This window comes from Bemisia tabaci, chromosome 6 (assembly GCF_918797505.1).
Source record: "Bemisia tabaci chromosome 6, PGI_BMITA_v3".
In the NCBI taxonomy this organism is placed as follows: Eukaryota; Metazoa; Arthropoda; class Insecta; order Hemiptera; family Aleyrodidae; genus Bemisia; species Bemisia tabaci.
In genome coordinates this window covers 757,501-779,257 of record NC_092798.1, presented here as the reverse complement: position 1 = coordinate 779,257, position 21,757 = coordinate 757,501, and the positions used below count along the sequence as shown (strand labels likewise).

At 42.1% G+C, this 21,757-nt stretch overlaps 1 protein-coding gene across 3 annotated transcripts in view; it reads right to left on the bottom strand.

Annotated features, from left to right (window-relative positions):
- Positions 1–21,757, bottom strand: part of LOC109033870 (small G protein signaling modulator 2) — a 166,506-nt gene that overhangs the window by 107,095 nt on the left and 37,654 nt on the right. For all 3 annotated transcript variants that reach the window (XM_072301632.1, XM_072301633.1, XM_072301634.1), the window contains one exon: positions 6,282–6,325. In XM_072301632.1, the coding sequence (XP_072157733.1) occupies positions 6,282–6,325 (44 nt within the window). The remainder of the gene's footprint in view (positions 1–6,281; positions 6,326–21,757) is intronic.

Below are 21,757 nucleotides of genomic sequence, written 5' to 3'. Positions count from 1 at the left end.
CGACTAATTTGCCCGGGAAGATAAATTAGTTAAAGTCGAGTATTTGACCGGGATTAAAATAATAATTGCACACAATTGACAATTAGACACATTTTTTAACTAAACAAACATGAACAATGTAGTAATGAATAAAATATCGCAAAATTCGTTTTCACTTCTTCTTCTTCTCTCAGTGGGTCCTAGGGGTACAAGTACCATACTTGGTACTGGGAAAAATATTGATTAACTCAATATTTTTCCCAACTTCGTAAGTGGGATTTTTCCCTGGGACAAATCTCGCGAAACGGCTCGTGGAGACAAGGCCTAATAGCGAAAAGAGCAGTTACTGCAAAAATGAAGTTTTGAGAAGACGGGCTCACAAGTGTCTGACCGGAAAATTTTATCGGAAGCTTTTATTGAGCTCTTTAAGCGTTGTCACTTATATGATGACATTTTAGAAGCTTCAATCACAGTGTAAACAGCATGGGATCATTCTGGGGAAATGAGCTGGTCAAGGAGCGACTGAGGAAAGGTAGAAATTGCTTTAAGTGCAAAAACTCGATAAAGAAGAGATTAATATCCAACAATGCTCGGGCTGAGGATCCTCGTTTAATCTGATACAACTATTCGAACACGGATGTCGGGGGGTGGTATCACGGATAATTGAAGGCGATTCTCGTTCGCGTACGAGACGCGACGCGACAGCTGGCAATCTCCATCGAACACATGGTACTCTGGACTTGCACGAACCATAGCAAAAATATAGTTTCGTTCACTTCCAACAGAGATATCGTCACCTTTTGGCCAAAGTATCACAAGCGCCATGCGACGTTTCAAAATTGCCGCCGCTATTATATTTTTTCACCGAGCAATTATTCAACGAATTTTTCCGAAAAATTTCACTGAATTTTTTTTGTACTGCCGATAAAATTCAGTGAAATTTTCAAATGGATTCAACCAACAATTTCTCTGTAAAAAAATAAAATGGCGGCGGAAAATTTCGAAACGTCGCATGGCGCTTGTGATACTTCGGCCGGAAGGTGCGACGATATAATCTTTTGTTCGATGGAGAATTTGCAGGTGTCTGAAATTTGATGAATTCCGTGTTTGAATGGACGCTACCAAGTGAGCTGAACACGAGGATACCCTTGCTTCATAACTTGAGCAATTATTGGAGGAAATATGACAAAATGATCTAATCTGCTGAAAATACATGCGTTTAAATGGGAAATGCCGCCAGATGACGTCACTAGGCGGCGCATTTTCTCATTTTTAAATCTATTTTTATACTATTTCCCGTATCTGAAAAAAAATTATAAAAAATACTGGAAAATCAGTTCTTTAGGCACTTTCAGATGAAGCAATAAAAAAATTGCGTGCAAATTCTCCATTAGGTACCATGCAAGTTTGTGGAACTTTCCGTATTTGTATTCGTACATTATGACACAAATTGATGAGATGTCGGATGATAAATACAAATAAGAGAACTGAGGATCTGAACGTTAATGCGCACAAATGGATGGCGGGATGAAAATCAAAGAGTTGTTTGGCTGAGACTCTTATTGAAAATCGAGGGGCTGGAGAGCGGAGGAGACCGGAGCCGGGCGTGGGCGCAAAGCACTCGCTTCGAGGAATTTCAACGTCCCGGACGTCCGACGTGGCCGTCTTTCCCACGAATCTCAACGTTCTCCAGTCCGTCCTTCCCGCACCCTCAACAAGTATAAATATTCACACCCACTCGACCACGCTGCATCATTACTCTACCACCCGAGAAAATTAACAAATCCAGTCAAATATTTATCAATCTAAAATTCCACAATAGTCGCAATCCTTAAAACTGTTTTTTTTTTTTTTTTTTTTTTTTTTTTTTTTTTTTAAATTCAAATCGAGTAGACATTTTTCTCAAATCATACAGGGGGGGGGGGGGGGGCATCATCGAATTTCACACGAAAGTCAGTATTATGGGGTTGATCTGTTAAATTGCGATTTTTGAAACCTTGCGGAAGCTTTATTTGGTTTCTCTATTCTGCCGTACTAAGGAAAAACGCTGTATGAACTTTCGAGAGTTGCCTTTCCTCCGATAAAATGCTCATTTTTGAGGAGAGTTATGAATATTTTCCCTTGAAATTGTCAGATGATATAGATCTGATTACAAAGAGAATTCTCTGGAAAATTGAACGGAAATTATTCACAAGTTTTCCTGAAAGTTCGTATTTGATCGAAGGAAACTTGGCATCTGACGGAGGCTCATACGGCGTTTCGTCTTAGCACAGCAGCGGTAGCGAGTAACGCCTTCTCCTTTGTGTAGCTACCCCGTTCACCACTTCCGCGGTGATGGTCGTCTTTCCTAGTGGCGTGGCGTGCTTCGATATACATCGATATTTCCTAATTTGAAGCTATGGCAAAGAATCGATTATTAAGGTGTTCGTTGCGAACACCCTGATAATAATCGATCCTTTTCCACAGGTTTAAACGGCAGATCAATCGATATATGTCGCAAAGCACCCCACGCCACTGGTCTTACTTCAACGAAAAGAGCCATCACGGCGGGAAACCGCGCAATGCGGTCGAGAGGGTTTTTTTTTATTTTTTTTTCGAGACTGTAAAGAGTGAAAGATGAGTTTGGTTCCCTCATCGCCTCGCATCGTCCCCGGAAAAAAGGAAAAGCGCCGTGATTTACTCAGAGCGCGCAGTTTCCAAATTGTGCCGAGAAATGTTCCGAACGTCGGTTAGAGGCGCGAAACCGGGACAATGTTTGAAACTCCCTTCGAGTTTTAGGAGCCGAGTGGCGCAACAAACTCGATTTTTAGGAACCATTGAAGATTTTTTGGGGGCCAAATTGACTTTTTGCCTACATATCACGGCGCATTTAGCGACAAGTTAGACGTAAGATGTTTTGGTCACAGAACTAGTAGCTGTAACTAAGACGGGGGAGGGAGGATTCCGAAAAATCACCGAACTGAGAAAATTAAGATTTTTTTTTTTTTTTTTGGGGGGGGGGGGCAATTTTTAGGGGCCACGTTGGCGCAGAGCCTTCATTCTTTTGCGCGGCGTGACTAATTTCTCAGGCGCATTTTGCGCGTTGGCGCTCGTGAGTTTCGAACACTGAACCAGTGGGAGGGGTCCAGGGGATCTGGAGGTCGACCCCCCTAGGACTTCAGAATATCGATGGTGAAACTCTCAAAGCATGTGTCACGTTTGCAGCTGTTCAAAAGTCTCCGATCCTATTTAATTTTTCAAAGCGGAAGAAATCAACATTACTCCTTGAAGTCGAGTGTTTTCGATGCACCGAGAAGAAATGATCATGGAAGTATTCAAGAATAATTGACCGTGAAAAGTTCTCCATTTAAAAACCAAAGTATGACAGGAAATCTGCAACATCCAGGGTTGCCGCAGTCAGGGAAAACCGGGAAATGTCAGTGGAAACGATAAAATTGACGGAAATGTCAGGGAAAATTTGTTAAATCACCTTCATTTGCTTTCTAGAATGGGTTTGAGATTTTGAACAAGAAATTTTGCCCGAAAACTACTTTCAGTTATGTCCGCTTAACCATCCCTCACATCTTCAATTGTCAGGGAATTTCACTAAAATTTGTCAGGGAAATGCCAGGGAATTTCAATTTCTAAATTCTGTGGCAACTCTGAACGTCGCAAACCGGAATATTTGGTTTAGGAGCTTCACCGTCTTCGTTCAAGATCAGGTATCTGGAAGTCTATTCGTCACTAAAATTCTGAAAAAAGTATACTTTTTTTTCATATTTTGTCTAATCCCTCAAACCCGAACCAGCATGGATTACCAGCTTAAAACATATTACGATCTCAGTACCAAGAAAGGAAAACTTGCAGTTTTTGACAGGAATACCCCGCGACGAAGTCCCTGTTTTTCCCGAATAACTTTCCTTCCCTCATGAATTCCGGCAATTCCAAGCACTAGACAAGGACTTTTAAGGGCGTCACGAACCTTGGGACGACTTTGTCGAGACTTTATGTTGAGTCCTAATGAGACTCTACTTTTAGCGTTGAGAATTACTGTGATGTGCTTGAAGATTCGCTCTTTTGCATACTGAGCTTAGAGCTCATAGAAGTACATGATGATCTTGCTGTACTGCCGTGCTAATGAAAAACGCCGCATGAACCTTCAGATATTGCCAAATTTCCTTTGACAAATCGCTAATTTTCAAGAAAATTTGTGAATATTTCTCTTCCGATTTTTCAGGTAATTTTGTTTGTAATTTGATCTAAAAAGTCTGAAAATTTCAAGGAAAAATGTTTATAATTTTCCTCAACAATGAAGATCCCATCAGAGGAAATTTGGCAACTCTCGAATGTTCATACGGCGTTCGTACTTAGCACGGCAGTGTAGCAATGTCACCGGAGCGGAAAGCGAAAAACCTCGCCTATTTGTTGACTTTCAGCCTCTGAGACAGAGAACGGAGGAAGAAGTTATCGTGTATCACCACGCCGGAGTTACGGGGAGATCGTCGTAAGAAAGCCCTCGGCATCGCCAAATTTATTCTATTAAACTTCAAATTTTCTGGGTAATTTGTGCTTATTTTTCTATGAATTTTTCTCCGAATGCAATTCACAATTTAATCATCAATGTCAGAAAGTTTCAAAGGCAAATACTTGTAACTTTTTTTTGGAAATTAATATTCTGTCGGGGGAAAGTTGGCAACCTCGAAATGTGGATACGCCGTTTTTCCTTGACACGGGGAAGCAGGAGCGAGCATGGCGAAATATCAAGAGTCGACGGCTGGGACAGGAACAATTCGAAAGCGGAAACTTAAATTATCAAAGTTCCAACTGGAGAAATAACTTTTTCCGGTAACTTTTTCGCTCTAACTTGGATCTGCACGCGGCGTCGACGCTTACGAGACGCGTTTCAAGATATTTGCTCTTTTTACTTTTTACGTCCACTCTCTCACACTCTTACAAATATGTGACGTCGTCCTGGATTTGAGAATCAGCTTTATTCAACCAGAATCAGTCTATTTGTTTTGAAAACTGGAAAGATGAAAGACACACGCAATAATTAACGTCCGCGCGTTAAATAATTGGATATCGTCGCCACTTTAATGCATACACCGAAAAAGAAGTGAAGTTGATTTAACATTTTGGATGTAAAAAAAGTGCGTGCGAGAACTTATAAAATGCTGAATGACCCGCCTTTAGCGGTTAGTTTTACTTCTTGGCATTGCTAAAGTAATTGCTATAGCGGGTAATTCACCATTTTATAAGTTCCGAACATTTTTTTTTACATTCACAATTATAAACAACTTCATTTTTTTTTCGGTGTGACTGATCGATGATCAAAGTGCCACCCTATTTGGATGGAATTACGAACGAAATTCTCTGAAAAATCGGAGGAAACATGTTTATAAATATTTCCAGAAATTCGCGTTTTATCAAAGGAAATTTAGCAACGCCTGAAGGTTCATACGGCGTTCTTCCTTAGCACGGTGAGTTATCCTAAATTACGGCAAAGCCATTCATTCTCAAAATTACTGAAGCATCAAAGGATCCCAGCGCTGCTGCAGATGGGGATCTAATTCGGTTTGAACCATTTAATTAGCATCTGACCTAGTCAGATTATCAGTTGACGGCACGCCTGTATCCAACCTCGTCTGTGTGGGTGTTGATCAACCATACGACGCGTTTTACCGAGCGATCGCGCAACCTTGACCTTAGCCTCTTTTCCATGTCAAATTGTGTCGAGTAGAAAGGAAAATTCTGACTCTCCTCTAAGTCACAAACAAAATGCAAATACAATGTGGCAACATAGCGACCACAAACTACGGCCGAACGAGCTTCATCACCTGATCAAACACTCACGGGAACATGAGCGCTGTGCGAGGCGATGGTGTGAACCTGTGAAGGAAAAATATCCGTAATTTCCCTCAAAAATGAACATTTTATCGAAGGCAATTTGGCAATGTCTGATGGCCCATACGGCGTTCTTCCTTAGCACGGCAGAATAGGTCCGGGGTTCGGATTCCTGTGGTGGCGATTTTTCACGAGACTGAGGGTGGATTTGCCATCTGCCCAACAGATTCTACTCGCCATAAATCTCTGAATATTTGAAAAGCCTGGATGCGCCAATTCCTTGATGTTTACGACGGTAAATTGAGTCCACAGATGGCTGTAGGTTCCTGACGGAATATACGCCAATTGACCAGAGGAGGAAAAAAAGAAAAAAAATTATGAAGTTTACAAAGGTTCCGAACGTTTATCCACGGCACTTACGCCCTACCATCGCGCTTGTACATACTAATGACTGAGTGTGCGACTGATTTATCACTTACCTCCTTTTTCACATTTTTGATGAGCGTCTCTTTAAATGCTTTATCTGAAAAAAAGAGCGAACAAATATGTTAGGCAGCTACAAAAGGCTAAAGTTGCAACATGCGACATCTACAGTCTACGTAATGCATACAAAATACTGCGCACTACTTCCTACAACTCAATAATTTACTTCAAAGGTGAATCTGCCGATTCAGCCCACCCACTAACTCATCCACCTACTCATCCTTTCACCAGCACATGACATGTTGCTCAGCTATATTTCAATACCCACCGCTCAGATTCGCCAAATGCATGAAGAAAATACTTGCAATACATGGATCCGGATTTTTTTATGAATTTTAACTCTTATCAATTCGAAAATTTCTCTGTTTATTACTTTTCAATCTTCACACGCTCAATTTTACATACCAGTGAAAGTATATATTAATCATACGGAATTACTTTAATTGTTCTGGAAAAAAAGTAAAACCATGAAAATTGTACAATAATTTGATGAACAAACGGGATATTGTATACATTCGGATTTTTATAAGTAGAACCTTTCTCAACAAGAATATTACTTTTTCATTCATGTGTTAATATTGGACTTTTTTTTCTATCAGCGTGTTCTGCGCGAAAATCTTATAAGGCAAAAGGGGCAAAAGGCGTGTGGAAGTTGAGTTTCTACCCTGTCTATTGGTCCTAGATTCATAATCGCTCCTTATACAGCCCCTCCTTTTATAAAAACCTCATGTGGTGTACATTGTGATTGAGCGAGGTTTAAAGATGCCAGGGTATTTTCAGGGGCAGACAACGGAAAACCCCGAGAAAAGTCAAAAAATACTTTAAAAATGTTAGGAGGTACCTAATCAACCTTGAAAAGCCAGAAAATATCGTCGAAGGACCACGAACCTTTTCGCATCAAGCCGAAAAATCTAGGGTCTCATTCATAGTCGTTCCTTTAACAGCCCATATGGTTTACATTGCGCTAAGGAAAAACGCCGTATGAACCTTCAGGCTTTGAAAAATTCCCTTTGATATAACACAAATTTCCTGGTAAACTTATGAATATTTTCCTTCCAATTTTTGATAGTATTTTGTTCGCAATTTCATCTATAGTTCCCGAAAATTTAAAGAAAAACTCTTCATAACTTTTCTCAAAAATGAACATTTTATCGGAGAAAATCTGGCAACTCTCGATTGTTCATACGGCGTTCTTCCTTAACACGGCAGAATAGGACGCCGTCGACCATATATGGCATCCTAAAAAGGAAAATTTTTGCAAACCTTGAGTAATTACCAGCGACAAAACTTTAGATTTGAATCCTAGCGAGGGATGACGATGATTTGCCACTGCCAAAGGTACGCAATACAAAATGAATAGTTCTATGATGTTGACAGTTTTAAGGCAGGCGAGGACCTAAGTACCCTAAAATTTATAAAACTAGCAGGTAAATTTACTTCAGCATTTTGTATTTTTTTTCGAGAAAAATCACTGCAATCCCTTGCAAGGATCCCAATCCATAATCATACTGCAGGTGAAGTTAGACTACAGGTTTCCAAGAATGTCCCTTTTCACGATGTCGTATCGACAGCGTCCTTACACCTCCTTCAAACACAATACAAAACATATCGACGTGAAACTATCAGATCCAGGGCCGGATTTACCTACTTGCCGCCCATGGGCCCCCTGTATTTTTCCGCCCCCTTCTCATTCATTTTGAAACATCAATAAAAACCATCAAGTAAACGTGCCGGAGGGGGAGGGGTGCATAAACCGCGTTTACTCGTGTTGCACACAATTTTGGGAAAGCCCTGTCATCACTACTAGCAAAAGTTCATGGAACTTTGCGCGAAAGTCAAGTTCCGTAAACCTATCTCTGTGTCGAAAATGTCTTCCATTTATAAGAGTTGAACGAAAGAATTATAAAAGAACAAACATTAAGGTCGGGGTGTGAGAGTTTTTTAGCCAACGTGCGTAAAAAGTTCAACTTAAAGCTGATATCTCATTACAGAGGGAAAAAGCTTCGGGTAAAACATAAGGGTGGATTAGTGATTTCAACTTCCGTCACCGCGCCGCCGCGCACACCGCACTGTGTTTGGCGCAATGCATGAAGTATTCCTACAGTCTCGTAGGCGCTTTGCGTTTCACGCGGACCGCACTGTATTTAGCGCAATGCGTGAAGTATTCATGCGCTCTTGAAGGCGCTATGCGTTTCACGCTGACCGCATAGCGACCGCACTGAGTTTGATGCAACGCGTGAAGTATTCATGCAGTCTTGTAGGCGCTAATAAGTGTTTCTTGCCGACCGCCGCGCCGAGGGCTTTTTCTTTTCATCGAAAGTCCTCGTCATCATTTCTCTCTAAGCCAAATTGCATGTTTGGTTTTTCTCTTAACTCGACTAATTAAAAGTGCTGTCTTTTCTATCACTGAAAGACGAAAACATTAGAAATTACTATATTCTCAGGAAATTTCGTCACCTATTCTCGTTTGTAATTTTCTTCTAAATCCGATTTCTTTTATACCTTCATTTAAAAAAATTGAAAAATTTGCCGTCATGGGCCGCGGCCTATGTGGCCATCCCCTAAATCCGGCCCTAATCAGACCACGTATCTCGTTTGCGGTGTTTAAAAAGCTCTGCTCCCATCTTATTTTTTAGAAGGAGAATAAATCGATATCAATCCTTGAAGTTTTCATAGAATAATCTTCGCATGAAGAAGAATAATAATCACGGCAATAATTGACGTCAAGTGATTTTTCATTTTAAGAATAAAGAATAACAGGAAGTCCGCGACGTCGCAAATCGAGATACGTGGTTTGGTAGTTTCACCATCGATATGGAGTCTTCCTAGAGGAAATGAGCTGTTTAAAGAACGACTAGGCTGCCGTGTCAAGGCAAAACGCCGTATGAACTTTCGAGAGTTGCCAAATTTTCCTCAATAAAACATGTATTTTTGACGATATTAATGCATATTTTTCCTTGAAAATTTAAGATTTTTCAGATTAAATTACGTACAAAATTGTCTGAAAATTTTGGAAAAAAATATTCATAATTTTCCCAGTAAATTCAGTTTTTATCGAAGGAAACTTGAGAACGTCTGAAGGCTCATACGGCGTTCTTGCTCAGCACGGCAGTGTGACTGAGAGCCTCGATCTGTTGGCTTGATGAGAAAAATCACGAGGTTATGCGCCGATATTTTCTGGCTTTTCAAGGTTGATTAGGTAGGTACTCCCCAACGTGTCTAGGTTTTCCTTGACTTTTCTCGGGTTTTCCTGCTTCGTGGAGCCCGTGAGGATACCCTGAACTGGAAGAGGCGACTTGCCGACCGACAGGAACAGGGGCTGCGCGGTGTGGTCGCCGCACAGTGAATAGGAGAGCTCGGACAAAATTTAGAAACTTTCAAACACTTTTAACTCGGTTTATACAAAACATTGAGGTCCTAAAAGTGGCTCCATTGGTTTTCTTGTGAAATTTCCTAGTGCATGCTCCTCCTGGAATTGAAAATGTGACGAAATAAACATGAAAATTTGGAGTTTTAGTGAGAAATATCATGTGCGAGCTCTCTAATTGACTCGATCCACTGTGGACGGTGGTGGAGAAATCCGCGGATTAGCGTCCAAGCGATTGGCGAGACGATTTCTCACGGGCGGCCAAGCGCGAAGCGGGGAGCTCCCGTGCGGGGCAAAAACCGCTCAATTCCCGCGTAACCCGAAGCCGGATCCGCGGTTTTTCCGATCGGACGGTGGAGAAGCTACCCGCTTTCCCGCTTTCCCGCTTTCCATTGCGGACACGTAGCGCGGCACTCTATCTAAACGACGTCGTCATCTAATACCGACCCGGGCCAAGACGAACCCCGCCGCATGCCCAAACCGCGTATCTTCGCTTGGATTCAACCGGACCAACGGTGGTTTTCAGCCATGAGCTGTAATGGGAGTCGTTGCGGGTCGTCAAAGCTAAGTGCCTTCCGAGTGAGCTTCGACAGCTCAGTCAAAGGATTTTCGGGCTTCTGGCTCCGGCGTAGTTGCCAGATAGTGCTGAAATTTCAGCACTTCCCCCCGTTTAAACCCTTGTAAAATATCTGCATTTCATCGCTTAATCTGGCAACTTTGCTCCGGCTCGGACCCCCGGACGGATGAGGTATTTACATGATCAAGGTGCGGCACCACGCATCTTCAATGCGGTGTTTCAAAATGTCCGCTCCTATTCTATTTTCTAGATGGGAGACAGGCCATTTTTACAGCTTGAAATCTATCTGCGTTGAATATTCTGCCGATAGAGACGAAAAATCAAGGAAGGTTTCAATAAATTGCATTGAATAATTTTCCAAAGGAGAAATAAACTATAACAGGAAGTCTGCAACGTCGCATACGGAGATACGTGGTTTCGCACTTTGGCCATCGATTGTAGGGACCCTGCATTAAGAATCTAAGGAATGTGATCGAGTGAGGCAAAAGGTGCATTTGGAGATCAACACTTATTCTCGTATTCCCTTTAATGAAATTTTCGCTCTTCCACCACTCAAGAGGTGAACCATCACATTTTCATTTTTTTTTTTAAAGCCATATGGACGTTTTTTTTTGCTAAAAGGAACTATGTGCAAGGGGAAGGATGGGGTGTGCTCGTGGAAGGTGGATAAGAAACACTGTAAAAGTGGATATTGTTCCTTGTGAGAAAATGGAAAAGCGGGATTTTCGATTCAATCAAAAGGAACTGAGCGCTAACTCGTGAGCCGTGGACATGTAACAAAAGTCTTGTGGACAGGGCTCATGAGTTAGAGACCGCCTTCCCGATCGTCGTTTCTCTCGTCGTTGCCGCTGACGTCACTGGCGCTTTATATTTCCAATTCATTCTTAAGGCCCGACCACTAACGAGCACACCCCATCTTTCCACTTGCACATAGTTTCGTTTAGCATAAATACGCCCATATGTGCTCTTTAAAATTCAATATCTGAGAACTTGAGGGCGGATATTGGTGCTTTCTCGATCGACTCAGAGGTATAAAAAGCCAATGGGACTTCTTTTTACAATTAGGAGCTAAAATTTTAGGCTCATCCGTAAAAACACTCAAGTACACAGGGTAACTAATGGTGCGCACGTTGTATCTGAGCTGAGTCAGTAATTGTAGTTTCGAATTGCAAAATGTAATCCAAGTATAGGAAATAATTTTTGAAGAGCATTGGTGCGGTTGAAAATAATTAGTGTTCTGACCAGAAAAAAATCAGTGGCGTGGCGTGCTTTGCGATATATCGATTTATCTGTCATTTAAACCTATGGAAAAGGATCGAATAGCAGGGTGTTCGCAACGAACACTTTCATAATCGATTTTTTACCATAGCCTCAAATAAGGAAATATCGAGAATCAATCGTTCACGCCTCGCCACTGAAGAAAATAGTTTGACGGTTCCAAGTGAAATTTCCGGACTTTTCATTGTATGTCTCATCGGTTCTTGAGTTTTGTGTAAAATTTTCAGTGATGAGGAAGAAGATTGAAAAAGCAATCATCTGGCATGAAATTTGGCTCACGACCTGCGATTTGCCTCACATTTGCCGCGAGTCGTAGATCACAAGATCAGGCATTTTTTGCATCTCTGGAAGCAGCACATTTTCCCCCGTTGATCCTTCATTGAAAAAAAGACGTACTTCTAAGGTGAATCTGTTAAGTTGGGCAACAGGGCATTACGAGACACGGAGAGAGGAGAATTCCTTAACTTCTTTAAAAATCTTCTCGCAGCATCTCGAGTTTTTTCCCGGCGCCCTCGACTCAACTTACTCCGTCGTTGCCAGATTTGAATAAGAAGCAGGTTTTATTGAACTCGATCGAAATAAAGCCTTAAATGGATAAGTCTAAAATAAATCTGACAGCTGAGCCGAGTACAGAGCGCTAATAAAACCCACCGCCGCGCCGCCCACCCAACGACGCTTTCCCGAATAAATTATTTTTGCGCGTGAGAAAATTCATCGCATTATTTGAGGAGCGGCTCAAGAGTCTTGGAAACTCCTCGGGATTTGGGTTCTTTTCGCTCGAGGCCGGAAGCGGTAATTTCACGCGGCCCGATTCAAATTCCCGAAAAACAACGCCGAATTCCCGACATGGAACATTTTCAAATTTCCTTCACCCTGCGCCCTTCAAGAGCGCGGACACTCGTTTTTATCGCGTGTGCGGTGAATTTTGTAGCTCAATTAGGGAAGAGACGGGCTTGAATTTCATGGTGCCCCGCGGACTCTCAGAGCTTATCTCTTGGAAATTTTATTCAGATGTTCTCGTTAGAATAATGGGATCTCCAGGGTGTACCCGGTGGTTTTTTTTAAAAGGAAGCTGTCTCAGTTGTGTTGGGAAGAACTTGTAAGGGTAATAATGTGGCCCTGATGCACTCGCCTTATTATGGATAATTAGGCTGCCTCGAGTGAGATTTTCGATCTTATCGACTAGTCAAGGTGAATTTTGCGAGAAATAAAGACGTATTTGTATCAAACAGATTTAAGTGCAGGTGAGAAATATGGGGTGTGCTATAAAAAGCTATAGAAGCTATAAGAAACAATGTGGTCAGAGGGCGTGATTCCTTTTGAAGAATTGGAAAATCGGAATTTTGAATTGAGCAAAGAGAACTATGTGTCAACCGAATGCGGAATGTATGAGCCGCGGGCACGGCACGAGAGCGTTGTGGACAGGGCTCATGAGTTGCAGACCACTACGAGGAGCCCCGACGACGGCATCCATCTCCGTTGACGTCACTGGCGCTTTATCATTCCCATTCACTCTTACGGCCAGAGAACTGACGAGCTTATCCCATATTTCTCACCTCCACATAAATCTGTTTCATAGAAATACGTCCATAAGATGGGGCCTTCAATGGAGTTATTGCATGTGCCAGGGATTCGCGATTTTGGTATTTGGTCTTTCGTAAAATTTCGTGAGACACACGATGGTGCCACCATGATTTTCTCTGAAACCAACTCCCTAGCTCAAAGAAATCTCTCAAAGTTCAGGCCGTAATGGAAGGGATATTACACGCTGCGTTGCGAGTCGAAGACTTGGACTCCAAGTCGAACTCTTCATGCAAAGATAGGGTGCAGTGGCGTGGCGTGCTTCGCGATGTATCGATTTATCTGCAATTTAAACCTTTAGAAAAGGATCGATAAACAGGGTGTTCGCAGCGAACACTTTTATAATAGATTTTTTACCATAGCCTCAAATGAGGAAATATCGAGAATCGACCGTTCACGTCTCGCCACTGAAGAAAATAGTTTGACGGTTCCAAGTGAAATTTCCGGTCTTTTCATTGTGTGTCTCATCGGTTTTTGAGTTTGGTGTGAATATTACGTAATGAGTAGAGAGATTGAAAAAGCAATCATCTTCTGGCATGAAATTTGGCTCACGACCTGCGATTTGCCGCGATTCATAGATTACAAGAACAGGCATTTTTTGCATCTCTGGAAGCAACAAATTATCCCCGTTGATCCTTCCTTGAAAAAAAGACGTACTTTTAAGATGAATCTGTTAAGTTGGGCATATAGTCTGATAGGGTGCAAATGCAGTGTCAGGGTTGTTGTGGTTCCAGTCTTTAAGTCTCAAAGAAAATAGCAACGCTGCTAATGTATTTGCTCCCTGTCTGCGCATGGAGAGTTTGACCAGATATAGCAGTACAAGTCGACTCTCAACGCAGCATAGCAGAGCTCACTTTCGTGAGCTTTTTTTGAGCTTGGGAGTTGATCATTGAGACAATCAGTGGTAAGGCACCTTCGTGTTTTTTGCGAAATTTTATTAGGTAAAGGAAAAGTACATAAAGCTCAAATTTCTGACACACGCAAGAATTTCATTTTGTATGTAAATCTTCTCTCAAGTTCCAAAAGACTCTGGAATTGATCAAGAACTCGCATAATTGGACGCAATTATGCCAAAAGGAACTACGTGGAAGTGGAAAGATGGGGCGTGATCGTGGTGAGCTGGATAAGAAACAATGTGATCAGTGGATATAGTTCCTTTTGAGAGAATGGAAAAGCGGGATTTTCGATTCAATCAAAAGGAACTGAGCGCTAACTCGTGAGCCGTGGGCATGTCACAAGAGCGTTGTGGACAGGGCTCATGAGCTAAAGACTGACGACCTAGTCGTCGTCGCTCGTGTCGCGCCTCCTCGCGCATGTACGCTTTAAAGTTCCATTCATTGTTATGGCCCGTGCACTAACGAGCGCACCCCATCTTTCCACTTTCACATAGTTCCATTTCGCATAAATACGTCAAATTTTGGGTGAGTACCAAATGGAATATCGTGCTAGTGCCATATCGCGTTTGATATCATAAGTAGGCAAACAAGTTTGCTTAACTTTGGTAGTTTGCGAAAACGGAATACCCAACACATTGTTAAACGTCTACCTCGTAGCTAAAACAACAGTTGGACGTGTTTCTATCAAACGGAACTATGTTCATTAAGAAATGAGCCCTGAGACCCATAAGCATACATGCATAACAAGGCTCACGTCATAATGCGTATAGTTCCGTTTGACAGAAATACGTCCAGTTGAATATTGGAGTCCCGCAGGCAAAAGCTCCGACCATTGCCAAGATACCAACGGATGCTCCGTCTCTGTCACTCACATGCCGAAAGCAAAACCAGACTCAACGTAAAATGAAGAGCCATCTCTTTCAACTTTTTGCGGAGATAATAATGAGAGGCCTGTCAAAATTTTAAGAGGGTGCTTTTTTTAGACGCCTACGTCACGCATGGGTGCGAAGTTCTCGCGTGGACAAAAACATGGAGCGTGGGCGTTTTGTCAGGTATTTACTCTTAGCGGTTTCGCCGGGGGCATAATCAATATGCGGCAATGAAAAGACTGACGCGGCGCGGCCCAAGAGCGACAAACAGCTTAATCGAATGAGCCTGAATTTAATCGAATTTAAATGATAAATGAGCGAGCATTGAATACACAGCGAACGCTGCTCAACTCAGACGACAGCCTGCCGCCTGCCGCCCTCCCCCCCCCCCCCCCCCACCCACCGCCCCCCGGGCTAAAGGCCCTGCAAATTTATTTCTCTCTTCTGGAGATCCTTCCGAAGAGAAATCGATTTCTTCTTAGCGTTTCATGAGACGCAGGGCGCGAGAAGGCAAAGTTAATCGCTATGTTTTTCGCTTGCGTGTATCCAGGGTGTCTACTAGTCCAGAAAGTCCGGAAATAAGACTGATTTTTCGAAGGCGCTCCGGAAGTACTAAAAAAGTGCCGAAATTCTGCAAGGAGGTCCGGAATTCTTTCCTTCGTATCACACGTGCTTTTTAATAAAGCCTGGAAAGTATGGGATTCCGTGCACGTTGTGATTCTTGGAGTAGAATTTGCTGGCAAGATTGCGATTGTGCAGTCAGCCAATCTTCAAGCCACCAATGAAACGTTGCTACTTTTTTTGTCTCAATTTGAGCGAAAATTTCAAAAAAATTCGATTTTCATCAAATGGAAGCTCTGAAAGAGTGCTGCATTTTTCAATTGAGAAGGTACTGAATTTCTTGGGAATTTCCTAGAAAAGTACTGTAAAAGTACTGATTTTTGGAGCCGGTTTTAGTAGACACCCTGCGGTATCGTTGAAACCACAAACTAGCCTTAACACACAAAATACGCACCGTTTGCGAGTTACTTTCATTTTGAAATGAACTACAGTTTCCACATTTTTTCTCAAAACAACAAATTTTTTAGACCACTATACAAGACTGTCTTTTATAATAACCAAGTGATCGGTGGAAAAAATCATTGAAAATAAAACCGAAAATACCGTGCCCATTTTACGTTACTGCAGTTTAAAAAAACTCTTAAAAATGTGATTTACCTGGGCTTAAAGTTCTTTCCAATCTAGGTTCCCTCGTCGATTATTATTCACTCATATACTTCAGTTTTACATGTACAAGTTCTTTTCACATTTTTATCGGCAAAACTTAAAAAACAATTTTCACAAGTATATGGTTGTCAAGCTAAGTTATGAATACTTTTCCTTCTAATTATCACATATCCTGATTCAGTTAGAGAGAGAGTTAAGCATGATAGTTACATATGCGTTGTTGTGTTTCAAAATCTCATCTCCTTTTTTTAATTTTTTGGAAGGAGACAAACCAACATCCCCACTCGAAAACTATTGCAATTTTCCTCGCTTTTATGAAAGTTCTTTTCACTAAATTTGTAAGGAAAATTTTGATTGATTTCTCTCAAAAATTAAAAAAGGAGATGAGATTTTGGAACCTCGCATTATAAATTTGACTATTTTGCTCAACTTTTTTTGCGTATAAAATTTCCTACAAATTCCAAAAGAAAATAACAGAGAATCGTCTTTTACGGGAAGAAATTGGACACCACTGAAATTTTCAAAGAGTAGAATACGTGGATGACGTCATAGTCATAGAACTCACGCGCCACGCCGTGGCGGGAACGCATAAAAAATTTACGAGAAGCGAAATTGACGCAAGCGACAATATTAAGAGCGCGAAAAAAGCGAACTCACATTGTGCTACATGCTGGAGAGTAATAAAACGGGTCCATCAGCTCCGTTCTTTATACCTCCCATTGTATTCGGCTGCTTTCCATGACCTCTGTGGATTGTATCCCAGGATAAACTCCTGGTGACATTTGTTTTCCATCGGGGCGGGGGGGGGGGGGGGGATTGTGCGCAAAAATAAAGCTAATCGAAAGCGAAAGAGTGTTTTAAGCCCCTGAGTCGTGGATTCCTCGTAACGTGGCGGCCTTTGCGATGTATCGATTGATCTGCCATTCAAAGCTATAGAAAAAGATCGATTATCAGGGCGTTCGCAACAGACACTATAATAATCGATTCTCTACCATAGGTGCAAATGGGATAATATCAATAGTCGAGTTGGCGCCCTTCGAATCGCCCTTACACCCTTATTCACTTCCTTCACTCGTTTTACGATCCCGCCAAACGTGAGAATACCTCTGCCTTACTAAGGAAAAAAATACCTATCATCGTTCAGGCAATGCCAAATTTGTACCGAAAAGACGAATTTTGCGAATAACTTGTTATTCTTTCAATATTTATCAAAAACTTTTACCGACTAGTCTAAGGTGAATATCTTTTTCCGACGCGTTTCTGCCGCATAACAGGACGTCCGGGGAACGAATGAATTCCGGTACTTTCGATAATGGTTATCTAATGTGAATTTTCGTCTTCCAAATCAGCGAATGGGCCGAGTGGACGAATTGGGCTCAAAAACTTTACCAACTTATTTTAGGGAGGCGCGCCGTGCGGCGCTGTAGAATGGCCCCGTTTGGAAAAATGAAGGCGCAATGCATGCGACTATTCAAGCTCCGCGGATGCCCGTGTTGCATATATCAAGGAGTGAAGGCGCTCTGGCTTTCCTAACGTCTCCGCTTACAATTTCGACCGAAAGACAGGGTGCGAGTTTCGTTAAGAACTGCCATGTATGTTTCCTTATCAACATTCTACGTAGCATACGATGGGCACTATTGAACTTTCTAATTTCAACTCGTAAGCTAGAAAATTGCGATTTTTGTCCACGTTAATTCACACCTCTCGCTGACTGGAAAACCAGAGTCCATTCGAGTCCAATCGAATACCGAAGTGATCTCGGTATATTTTACTTAGGAAAAATTTTCTCGTGCACGAACTTCCTTTAGACAAAATGAAAGATACCTCATAGAGGATGAGCAGGCAGTAAATACATGTGAAACCAAGCTACGGTTATTTCCTAACGTATGGGTTGGTTTTAATCCCTAATTACCCTAAGTTAATTTTGTTTTTTTTTCCAAAGCGAGTAGTTTAATTTTACTGATTATATAATGTGAACTACGCACGTGTATCCCACACCGATGATTTAGCATGGGGATACGCCCCCTGACCGCTTCGCGGCCCAACCCTTGAAGCTCCTCGTCCCTTACACGATACATGCGTTACGTGGTAATCTTATGATTTTACATTGTAGTGTAAGATTTTGAAACTTTTTCGATATGACCCTCTAGTGGTCACGTTCATCTGTGATATTTTCTATAGTGCCTGAAAATCTCAAGGAAACATATGGACTGTATTTTCCAATCAGGAACTAAAATTTCTGTCTAAGTTTAAAAACAACGTATGCACCATTAGTTTTCCTATGCACATGAGCGTTTTTACGGATGAACCAGAAATTGTAGCTCCGAATTGCAAAATGCAATCCATATGTATGGCTTTCGTAAAATTAAATTTTGTCTGAAGAAATTGAGCAACATTCGAATTCTCATCCGGCATTTTCCCTTAGCCTTAGCACCGATACGTCGATAAAATTTCCTGTGGAAATTGGCGCTTCACTTGCCATGGAAGAACGCTGTATGAGCCTTCGGACGTTGCCAAATTTCCTTGGATAACATATGAATTTCCACAGAAATGTGGGAATATTTGGACTGCATTTTGCAATTTGGAACTTTAAATTCTGGCCCGGTTTAAAAACAACGTATGTGCCATTGGTTTCCCTATGCACATAGGTGTTTTTTCAGATGAGCCAGAATCAATTGTTCCAAATTGCGAAATACAGTCCATATCACACACGCGTTATGATGGCGTTTTTATTGTCCCCGTCGAAGATAGATTCGGAAAAGTAGGAGAAGACTCCTGTTGAGCACGCGAAATGCTCCCGTCTTGTCAGGAGAAAGGAAGTAGGCGGTGTGGAGAAGAAGGGTAACTTTCGTAGCGCGCAAATATTTGTACGACACGGTAAGACCAAAGATCAAATAACTTGTCACCTTTTCTTCTTCCAAAGATTCAATTTGTGACTGCCGGAGACCTTGCAAAAAAAACTAGTGTGTCTCATGGAACTGCATTAGTTTTGTATACGCGACTTGGGACGGAGTGGCTTCTTTTAGTCGTTCTAACTACACGAATCCTTGCCTGATTTCCACTCATGTTTTAAGGACGCTGTTAGTTTAATGATGACTCATGACCATTGCAGAGCTGAGCAATTAGTTTAGCACCTATAGCCAACTTTTCCATGATGGGTCAGTTGCGCTGGTCACAGAATCGTGTTTTGATGCTTGATTCTTGCAGATTAGCCACAAAGCAGAAGATCCGTCCATACAGCAACTTTCTACGTTCACTATTAACCGAGATATCAAGCTTCGAAAAATTCCGTTTATATGACATCATCCACTGCGGAAGTGACACCCTTGGTTTCTTCCACCCTGATTTCATTTTTCAGGGAGACACATTTTTACTGGTTACTCAACGTTAAACGCTGGATGAAAGCAAGGCAGAAGAAACCAAGGGTATCTTTACCGCGGTGGATGACGTCATTAAATGCGATTTTCAAAGCGCGATATCCTAGTTAATATTGAAAGTAGAGAGTTGCTGTTTGGACAGATCGTATTAATTTTAACTGCTATACAAGAATCTAGCATCAAAACAGGATTCTGAGACCAGCGAAACTGACCCATTCCTTCAGCGGGCCGATTATTGAAATTGATAGACAAAGCAATGGACAAAGAAGACAAAAGGGATATTATAGAGGGATCCTATTGGTGGAAGCAGGCGGTTGCGATTGACAAAGGAGGTAAGTAATGGACTAACTAACGGCAACTGACAAAGGACACTTTAGTTAGTCCATAATTTCCTACCATAGTCTACAGAAACCACCTTACCACCCGTTTCAACCAATAGGATCGCTGAATGCTCCCTATGTCTTTTTTTGTCGATAGCTTTGTCTATGAATTTCCATAATCAGCCCGCAGCAGAGTGCTCATCCTGACATGCATCAATCATCATTTTGCGTGATTTACGCTCAAACTGTTGCTCGTCAACCATCATTAGCAGACGAAATGGACGTATTTCTACCAAACAGAACTATGTGCATTCAGAAATGAGCCCTGAGACCCATAAGAATACATGCATAACAGGGCTTACGCCATAATGCACAAAGTTCCGTTTGAAAGAAATACGTCCAAATATATCGTTTTGACCTCCAAATCTATCTTGTGCCTCATAAAATTACAGCGCTTAGATTGTCAGTGCGGAGCCTCTAAAATATATGATCTCTGTTGCATATGTTCGTCAGTGTACACTTGCACAGGCGTACTATTGTCAGGCTCGTGGGGACGTAGTATAATCAATATATTGAAGGCGCAGAGGTAATAAGCGAGCGAATTTCCGGGTGGCCCGACGAAGCTCGGCGTCGCGACGCATCCAGCGGACGGCGCGGCGCGGCGCGGCGCGGTGCGGTCGGAGGGAATTCATCAAGACGTCCGGTCGGCGAGAGGGGAGGGGGTGGTTGGCCATGGGAGAGGGATGAAGGGCGCACCGCCGCGGAGTCGGAGCCGGAGTCAGTGAATCTAAAGCCAAGTCCGCGTCGTCCGCGTCGTCCGCGTCAGGGCTTCATCTCCAGCTGTTCGCCTCAAGGGCGCGGCACCCTCTCGCCTCGCAACCTCAACCCTCGAATCAGGAAAAAAAGATCTGCATCAAGGTCCCCGCAGCGATGACGTAGTTCCGACCAGCCGGCTCCAACAACGGCATGCATGGAATCCTAATCGTTTTCGGGGAAATTACCTCGGGCCTCATTTCTCGGAGCAAAATTTCACGCATTTGATCGAAGAAGAAGAAGGAGAAGAAGAAGAAAGATGTAGATGGAAGAAGTTATAGAATGAGAAAGGAATAAGAATAAAGGAAGTAGTCGTTTTTAGGCAACCATCTCAAAACCTTGCTCCCCGGGCTTTTTCCCATTCCTTTTGGTCCCCAAAAGACAATTCTGAAGTTTCAGCACCATAGCTGAAGTCTACACTTTCCCCCAAAGCGATGAAAATTTTGGGAGCAATTACATTGGTTTAAATGGGGAGAAAATAGGCCGATTCGCGGAACTACGTTTTTCGGTCGTAAAATGCGCCAAAATGATTTCAAACCTGACCATCTCTTGAGAAGTCGTCCAGAGGCCTATTTTGAATGAGAAAATTCCACTTTTGACCCAGAGATCGGGGGAGGGTGGGTCACGGCGCAGTTAGTTTGGAGGCATTGCACGCAGCAAAATGATAGCATTTGACAGTTTTTAATCAACCTCAAAACAGGCCCTCCGAAGCCGAGGAGGCTAATATATCTCATAAATTGTAATAAAATAATGTACAAGAGTGTTTTCATCCCTTCAGAACTATTTTCGACCATTTACACTGTTGCCAAAATTTTACTCGAAACTGGAAGGAATTAGTGTTTATCATGTTCTGCATTTCCTCGAAATTTCAGACTTTTTAGATCAAATTACAAACAAAATTATCCGAGGAAAAAGGGAAGAAAAATATTTACAAATTTTCTTGAAAACTAGTGATGTGCCAAATTTCCTTTGACAACGCCTGAGGGCTCATACGGCGTTTTTCCTCAGCACGGCAGCATCAGTGGCGTGGCGTGCTTTGCGATGTTTCGATTGATCTGACATTTGAACCTATGGAAAAAGATCGATAAACAGGGTGTTGGCAACGAACACCTTAATAATCGATTCTTCACCATAGCTTCAAATGGGGAAATATCGATAATCGATCTG